Source organism: Odontesthes bonariensis, chromosome 24 (genome assembly GCF_027942865.1).
Source record: "Odontesthes bonariensis isolate fOdoBon6 chromosome 24, fOdoBon6.hap1, whole genome shotgun sequence".
Classification (NCBI taxonomy): domain Eukaryota; kingdom Metazoa; phylum Chordata; class Actinopteri; order Atheriniformes; family Atherinopsidae; genus Odontesthes; species Odontesthes bonariensis.
This window is the reverse complement of record NC_134529.1, coordinates 6,970,763-6,979,613: the sequence shown is the minus strand read 5'-3', so window position 1 is coordinate 6,979,613 and position 8,851 is coordinate 6,970,763. Positions and strand designations below refer to the sequence as shown.

The 8,851-nt window shown below is 41.4% G+C and overlaps 1 protein-coding gene across 1 annotated transcript in view; it reads left to right on the top strand.

The window, feature by feature from the left end:
- Nucleotides 1-512: 512 nt before the first annotated feature.
- LOC142375550 (exostosin-1) overlaps nucleotides 513-8,851 on the top strand; it is a 237,770-nt gene continuing 229,431 nt past the window's right edge. Inside the window, exons 1-3 of the mRNA XM_075459624.1 lie at nucleotides 513-1,337; nucleotides 2,023-2,605; nucleotides 4,332-5,083. Coding sequence (XP_075315739.1) covers nucleotides 2,321-2,605; nucleotides 4,332-5,083 — 1,037 coding nt within the window. The 5' untranslated portion in view covers nucleotides 513-1,337; nucleotides 2,023-2,320. The remainder of the gene's footprint in view (nucleotides 1,338-2,022; nucleotides 2,606-4,331; nucleotides 5,084-8,851) is intronic.

Sequence of the window (8,851 nt, the reverse complement as noted above, 5' to 3'; positions counted from 1 at the left end):
TTAATGTTTGCGGTACGCAGCGCTTTATGAAAGCACATCCTTAAATCTGATGAGAAGAAAATCGAGGCTAATTCATTTAAAACTGTGACACGCTCAGGAGGCGCATCCTAAATGATAAACTATCTCATTAAATTAGATGTTACAACTTATTTAAGGCTACGTTTGCCGAAAATTCACAAGCAAGCACAATCCCAACTTTCTGAAAAAAGGAGTTTGGTTGGCAAAATGAAAACAAGGATGAAACTGTTTTTTTTTTTTACTTGTCCTGAAGGCTCCGGGACTGATCTATGAATTCATTTGTTTATTTGGACATTTCTTTAATGCATTTAATATTGCAACAAACATATATTTCCTATTGAATAAATAGAAACGGAGCTACACTTCAGACTGGGAGATGCTGAATGGCGGGTTCCCGTACCTTATCAGAGCCAACAGACGCCCCATGCATGCTCCGATCCCCCCAGCCTGCTGCGGTCTGTCTGGCTTATCAGCGCTGCTGCTGATGCTGCTGCATGCTGCACGGTGGCGCAGCCGGGATCCAACTGAGGATTTAAGGATGGAGACGTGAGGACAGCAGGACTGCTTGCAGCCAGTGTTTGGAAAGATATAACCAGAAGAACACTAGCACTCAGAATGTTCATCTGATCCATTACTTCTACCCCACCGAGAGACGCCGCTGCTATGCCATTCAAGCGACCGTGAAGTCACTCCTAACAGGATTTTACTGACGCGCGTCTGTTCGGATCAGGTTTGCGGCATCTTTCTAAACTTACCTGGCATAATGATATCTGCTTATTTCTTACGGTGAGCGGCAGAGCACAGGAGCGTGGATTTACCTTCCAAAGTTTGCATCTTCCCTTTGCTGGGGTTGCCTGAGAAGGGGGGTGGCAGATGCTGATTGAAGATGAACGCGTCTTGTTACACACAGTTAATTCTGGATGGATGCTGTCGATGTGATCACGGCTCATCTGGCAGACGAGTGCGAATCTAAATTCCCAAAGTGGGTGTCAGCCGTACTCTCAGAGAGCTTTGTGTTCTGGTGGGAACCGCGTACACATGAGAAGCACTCACCAGGTCTTTTTTTGGGGAAAGTTTGTGTTTGGGACGCGGCGGATGATGACAGCAACGCACGTTTTTTGGTTCCCCTGCGCGCTCTGAGCTCTCCGATCTGCTCCTACACGTGGCGTTAATAAGCTGACGAGATTTGTGAATGGAACTGAGATTCAGAGTGTTTGAGTTAATGGAAAATGTGTTTGCAAAGTTCGGAGCCCTGCTCAGGCTGGAGGGGCGCGCAGCGGACATGCCTTCCTGGAACCACAGGTGTTTCCTGTGAACAGGTGAGTTTCTTTTTGCTTTTTTTCATCTGAAGCAATTCAATTCAACTACTCCATCTTCAAGTATCAGTGTCGAGTTTTCAAGATGAGCCCCGCTCGAAACTGTCTTCAGAAAGTGGATTATGAAAGATGATGTAAACTAGAAAAGTTTTCATCTTGACACAAAATGCTACACAATATTCATTACATAAAAATTTGATTGGCAAAGTGAAGGTGAGTCATATAGATTAAGATTAATAGCTAAAACGTACAGTAGAGGAAATAATTTCAAGGTTGGAGGAAAGTTTTGTGCTTGTGTGTTCATGCAGCTCGCAGTAATCCTTTCAGACTTTGGAAGATATTAAAATTTCAGTTCAATAATGGTACACGTGGGTATAGTCAGCTTTGAGTGAACTGTGGGTTTCTTCTTTTTTCCTTTCACAATCAGAACATTACCCAATATGGTTGCTCATCATTGTATCATAAACATTTACCTTAGAACTGATCAATCTGCTCAGGTGTTTGTTTACCACTGTTCTTTTCTTTCTTTAGTTGCAGATGGCAGAACAAAAAAAAAACAAAGTTTACGCTAAACAAAATGCACTTGGGCTTTTTTTATGATTCCCAATTTATCAGAAATGTTTTATCAGTAAATGATTACTTAAAATATTTTGCTTTCTTTCTTTTTCTTTATGTTTTTTTCTTTCAGTGACCCTAAATCCCAAAATGTCGACCCGTGGATAGAGAGCCGACCTGTGTGTGCCTCCCTGTGACCCCTCTCCTCATCATTTTTTTGTCCCTCATCGTCTCCCTTTTCCTCCTTACTTTCCCCTCTTACTTCTAGCCCCCACTCTAATTCCCTTCTTCCAGATCTGTACATTTCTCTCCTCCTCCACATCCGTCTGCATCTCAGAACTTCTCCTTCTACTCTTATTTTCACATCTTCATCCTCTACTCTCCCCCCCAGAGACCCACCACCTCCTCCTTTTCCACCCCCCACAGCACACATGCAGGCCAAGAAGCGGTACCTGCTTGTGTCTGTGGGGGCCGGTCTTCTCTTCCTCATCTATCTGTGGGGTCTGCAAATTGGGGAGTTTCAGCAGCAGCCGTACCAGTATCCACAACTTCCGCAGTATCACCAGTACCACCAACAGGAATACCAGTACTATCATCAGAAGCAGGCCGTGTACCAGCCCCAGCCTCTGCCACAGAGACACCCATCCAGACCACCCAGACACTGGCCGGAGTTGACTGAGCTGCTTGAGCCATATCTGGAGGGAGGAGAGCAGGAGGTAGATTGGATTGATTTTATAGTCAAACTAGAGAGAGAGAAAGGAAACAGGGAGGTGTGTGTTTGAAAGGGGCATTCAGAGCAGAGATCAGAGTAATAAAGTGTTAACATTTTGAAAAATAGACTTTTAAAAGCAAAGCTATGTGGTGGGCTCTCCCTGTTGAACTTGAAAAAGTAGGTGCACATCTGAAGAATTGGAAAGAAAAATAAAGAAATTTGATAAAAATAACCAATGATACATCACAAGCAACTAGGGGGCTTTACAAGATGACTAATAAGGTGATGAAATATATACATTATTAAACATGTCTCTGGTCTTAGTACTATTCGATGAAAGTCTTAAAAGGAGCACCATACAATGACGCTTTCATTACTCTTAGAATGTATTCCTACAGAAATGGCCCATTGTTAGACACCAGGTGTTTACACAATTATTATTTAGCAAGCAGGCCCCCTCTGAGTAATCCTTACTTTTGAGGTTTGACATGCTGAGGCACTGCACAGTATTAACAACAGCAAACAATAAATGAGAGGTCCGTAAACTGTGGAAATATCCTGTTTTTCTTTACAGAAGGTCTAATAGAACAGTTTAAGTGCTTTAATGCTGAAAAACACATTGTTTTTCTTTTTAGCTTTTTAGCTTTGTTTAAAGAAAAGTTCACACGTCATGATTTAGGGTGTTGTCAGATCGTTGCATTGTTCAAACTACACAATGTGTTTCTCATGTCTACAGAAGTTTTAAATGGGTAAACACTACATGGTTGATCTGCAGCTTGGGCTCACACCGCTCCAAACCCTTTTTACACCACACATGATACACTTCGCTCCCTAATGAATTCAGTCCTTTTGGTTCATCTGGTTGTTAAGAACCAAACTAAAAAAATCTCTCCACGCCTTCTCTTTAGAGTCTGTCATGATATAGCACGCTGGAAACATCGGAGAGATGCTTTTAGGCAACGTTTAGGCAAATTCTATTAAGCTCCCTGAGTAGAATGTAGTTTCTTAACCACGCTCTCAGTCATGTTTGTTTCCTTTTCTGGGTTTAGCGCTCGTGTCCCCTGACCCCGTCTTTAACGCTCTCTTTGGCTGCAACTCCTCGCTAATGTCTTACTTGATACTTCTCCCTTGCTGACTCCTTAAATAGTCAGTTGGAGACTAAGGCATCTCCTCCAGCATCAGACACCACTTCTTTGCAGAAGCATTCACACATAGTGATCGGTGCCTGCTGAAATCAGATCTGAGCCAATTGTCTGCCAGGCAAAAGTCGGGCCTAAAGTCTCATGGAAAGAACTTGGTTTTATGCTCCTTCATTCTCAAGGTCCCACTCTCAGTATGTCCACTTTACTCTGACTGGTCATTGTTGAGGGTGGGAGGCAGCTGCTAATTCCTTAAGTCATATTTCATATGAGGAGTTTCAGGCAGTTCAGGAGCATCGTCTTTGTAATTCTGCAACCTTTTTAGCAAAGACCTGCTTTTTGTAAAAAGAATACAAATTGTGTCCGTTAAGAACTGAGAGGTACAACAAAATAATGCAACATGCAAATTACTTTTGACAAATGGATAGTTCAAGGGCTATAGTACTCAAATGCATTCATTAGAAATCTTGTAAAGTGTCATTGATGAAGAAAATTTTTTCATTTGTGTTTCTAAAAGTGTATAATTAGTTTTAACTGAAGATTGGCAGCATGCTTTTAATGGGTGAAATTTTAACTACTGTTTTCATTCAGGAGGACAGCCCTCAGCTCCATCACCAGCACACATCACCTCGTGAACGCCGGGCAATTCGTGACAACATCTACAAGTACAAGCGCTGCCGCATGGAAACCTGCTTCGACTTTGCTCGCTGCCAGTCGGGCTTCAGGGTTTACATCTACCCTCCGCAGAGAGGGGACGAGATCTCAGAGACCTACCAGAAGATCCTGTTCTCAATTGAGGAGTCCCGCTTCCATACGAAGGACCCTTCGCGGGCTTGTCTGTTCATTCTGGCTTTGGACACGTTAGACAGGGACCAGCTCTCAGCTCAGTACGTCCAGAATGTCAGATCCCGCATTCACAGCCTGCCAATGTGGAACGATGGCAGAAACCACCTCATATTCAACCTTTACTCTGGAACCTGGCCAGACTACACAGAGGATCTGGGATTCGAGGTGGGCCAGGCCATGCTGGCTAAGGCCAGTGCCGATGTGGTCAACTTCCGACCTAACTTTGATATTTCCATCCCTCTGTTCTCCAAGGATCACCCGCTTAAGGGAGGGGGCACAGGTTATTTGACATTAAACGATGCACCGCTTTCCAGGAAGTACCTGCTAGTTTTTAAAGGGAAGCGCTACCTAACTGGCATTGGTTCAGAGACAAGGAATGCTCTGTATCACATCCACAATGGGGAAGATATTATTCTGCTGACCACATGTAAACATGGAAAAGACTGGGAGAAACACAAGGACTCTCGCTGTGACAGAGACAATGAAGACTACACAAAGTAAGAAACATTTTTCTCCCTTCTAGCTGCCTCTGGTTTTAATTTGTAACACGCATCTGGGCTCTTGAATCTGAATCAAGGGGACTGTTTAGTCTCAATGCTGGCCGTTCTCACTTAGTGTCCTGCTTTAAGGAGCTCTCACCTTTTCATTCTTCATCTTCTTTGTCATTTTTGACATTTGGTCTGTAAATTAAGCTCATCTTGTGTCTGCAAACAGAGCAGCCAGGCTGAATTCTAGCAGACATTAGCACTTAGGCACTTCTCTCATTATCAGCACTTACTTGCTGTTTAAATGCAGCGTGTTTGTGCGTCCTTGCAACTCCTCACAAGTGCTTGATGTGTTTATGCACAGATGGTTGCTTGTTAACGATGTCAATCTCTACAAATTTGGTTTACTGGCTGAAAAACCTCCTTCTCAAGAAGGTCAGGGACTGTGGCGCTGTGTATGAAGCGACTCTGCTTTGAGTAAGACAGGTTAGATGCTTTCATGTAGACATTTCCCAGTTGTCAGGGGATTTAAACTTCACTGTTGCTCTGCCTCTTGTGAGAAAATGCAACCCAAAAGCGCAGTTGTTTGTGCTGTTTTGTGTGAATTGTTTGTGTGCGTGGAGATTTGGCAGCAGGAGAGTGGCGAGCCATTGACTGCTAAAAGACAGAAAGTTTAGTCAACTCAGCGGTTGGTCATGAGAAAAGCGAGTTGAAAGAAGCAAAACTGTTGTGTGCAGAGTGAAAAGGGGGAAAGATGCTTAACTTCTCTTGCTTTTTTCCTGGACATCTTTTAGTTGCATACTTTAAAATTGCTTAAGCCTGAATACAAACCACAGATCCAGAAACCTGCAAAGTGTTGCCAAAAAAAATTATAATACACTTCTACACACAATGAACTGTGCAAATATTGAGCCTGTTGTGAAGTTTTCAGCGTTTTGGCTCCATTCTAGCAAATCTAAATTGAGCAGTGGTTTCCTCTCCCAGTGGACCCAAACATACAAGTGAGGAAACAAAATGCGTTTTAGTTGAATGTTGATGAAAGACTGTCATGTTTGATTTATTGAAGAGCAGAAGCATAAAGCAGAAGCAAGCAGCAGGGTTGCTGTAGTTTCTGCAATCTGGTATCCAAGAAAGCATGTTCCCCACTACTAAATTGCAACCGCAACTTCATTCTGAAGGAAAAGGTCATTTTACCATCACGTAACAAAATGTTGATAAGACTTCTTATCACACATCAACTAAAGTTGAGTTGACTGACAACTTAGTGTTGACCACCGACCAGGATTCCAAGAACAGTTTCCAGCTGTTTGTGTTGAAACTGAAATGATATTGATTAGTGTTGATGTATTTTCACAAAGGTATTCAATCGTAGGCAAATGTGGTCTCCACTTAGACATAGTTTTAAAGCATTTCACTTTTTATGTAAAATGTCATAATTATGAAAATGTACTGACTGTGTTCTTCCAACAACTTTGTGTCTAGAGCAGCTGTATGCAGAAATGTAAATGTTAAAACTGCACTTACTGCTGCGATTGTGCATGCACAAGTACTTAGTAGCAATCAAGGCTACATTTTTGCCAGTATCAGCACTGCACTGATGTGATGTTTCCCAGTATAATAAGTTATCTGTGTAGCTCAACTGGAAAGGAGACAAACTAATAAGAGAAAGATGTTGAGGTTTTATTTCTGCCAAAGCTACATTTTATTCAAACTGGAAATCTATGTAAAAAATGGGCTGAATTTCTACATATGCAATAGTCTTCAAATAGTTAGTAGAAATAATGCACACTGTCGATTTGTGCTCATCCAACCATGATAACTTACAAAGAAAAGTCATTTGGTTAGAAGATCCTTTTTGCAGCAGGATTGTGGATTTCTTGATCTGGGGAGTTTGGAGGCCTTGGATTCTGTATTGCATTTATTGAGCCGTTAATCACTTTGCCAGGCTGTGGCTGTTTGGTATGCGTTGATCACAGCAGAATATCGACTATTTCTACTGTATTAAATTTTATGACGAGCTCCTTGTGTGGACACTTGCAGGATTAATTGAAACTGCTTCAGAATGAGTTTGAAATTCTCCTTTATAATGCTTGGATTTGTAATCCATAATATTTCTAAAAAAATAATATTTCTTTTGCATCTAACAGCTCCTGTGTAGGAAAACGGTCACGGCACGAATTGGCCATTTAACTGGACCATCGTCCTTGTCTCAATATACATACACAAGAGAAAAATTTAGTTTTTGACTGACGCCTGGACTGTGTGAGAAAATATTCAACGCATTCTGCCACCTCTGACTTTCTCTGTGGGTGATCATTGTGCATGAAGCTGAATTCATGGCACAGATGCGGCCTGTAAGTTAATTTAATGGCGATTTTGTCAGATGAGGCTGAAATCAGGATTTTATTAGAGCAGAGCGACAGTCTGGAAATGCTTTAAGTGACCATGAGTTGACACAAAGTCTAAATGGGTTGATTTTCAGTTCCAATTTCTGATGCCATCTGAAAAAAGAAACAGGAAAAATGATGAACGAGAGCAGCTTTATTGGGAATTTAGCTGTATTCATATACACTGATACTTTACCATTTATACAAAAGAGGGAACTTTGGAGCATGAACATAGCGATTTGGCCCCCTTGAGTCTACTTGAGTGTATATATGCAGGAGTAAAACGATCCCCATCTGCATTATCTGGGTGTGTCAGTCCAGTTTTGAGGCTTGATTTCAGTTGGTAGTTCAAGTCTTTTTCTAGTATTGGGCCTGCATTTTGTATATACAGTCGGCTGTTAAAAACCCGCAGATGCTGTTTCATTTCAAATGTAATGTGCTGCAGTTCAAAGCCGACACAGCAGAAAAAAATCTCCGTGTCCAACTGCTAATCGACTGCAGTCTGTTTCTGAAAATAATCAGAGGCGCACATTTAAATTTCTTTTTGCTTTACAGACTACGGCCAACACTTTATTAGCTGCAGCTCACATGCTGTGAACAGACATTCCCACAATGGAGACAGATTTCTGTATTTACCATGTAAGATGAAAATAAGAATAATAACATGCAGATGGTCTATGTGACCACCTTTTCCCCCGGAAAGCTTTTCATTTGTGTCTGAGCAGTTTTCTGTTAAGGATGCTGCTTTTAATAAATCTGGATTTAATAGCAAAAGCAAGCGGACAGAAAATGTCTTTAACTGTAAACTGTCTGTATATTAGCAGGATGTTTGCATCAAAATGGTCTTATTAATAGATGTTGTTGTTTAAACTGAAGCTTTTACAGGGAAGAAAAATAAAAAGTTCAAATGCAGTTACTTAACAACACATTATGGGTTATACGTAGGTATTAGAACAACCCAATCCAATGTGTGCTACCTGCTGAATGAATCGCACAGGGTGATGAATGATGTGGTCCTTTTAATGAACAGAAAAGTGCTTAAGAGGCTGCATCGCTAATTAAACAGTGCATTAATTCTTTCTCCGTCTCAGTCTTACTGGTACTCGCCTGGTTATTAAATTCCAAATGTTTAGCTCTCACCGGCTCATTTATACGTTTTCTATCGTTCCAAACGATCAGCTTACTTAACTTAAAAAAGGGAATTTTGAATAGCAAGCAGGAAACTGCATCACAATGCACAGAAAACCCAACAGTTCAGCAAACACTACATCAAAGCACAGCACATGATAATATGGCAGAAATCTATAAAATTTCATGATGGAAGACTACAAATCAGAAAACATAACTTTTTCAAAACACAACAACTAACAGGACAGAGAACAAAACGTGTCAC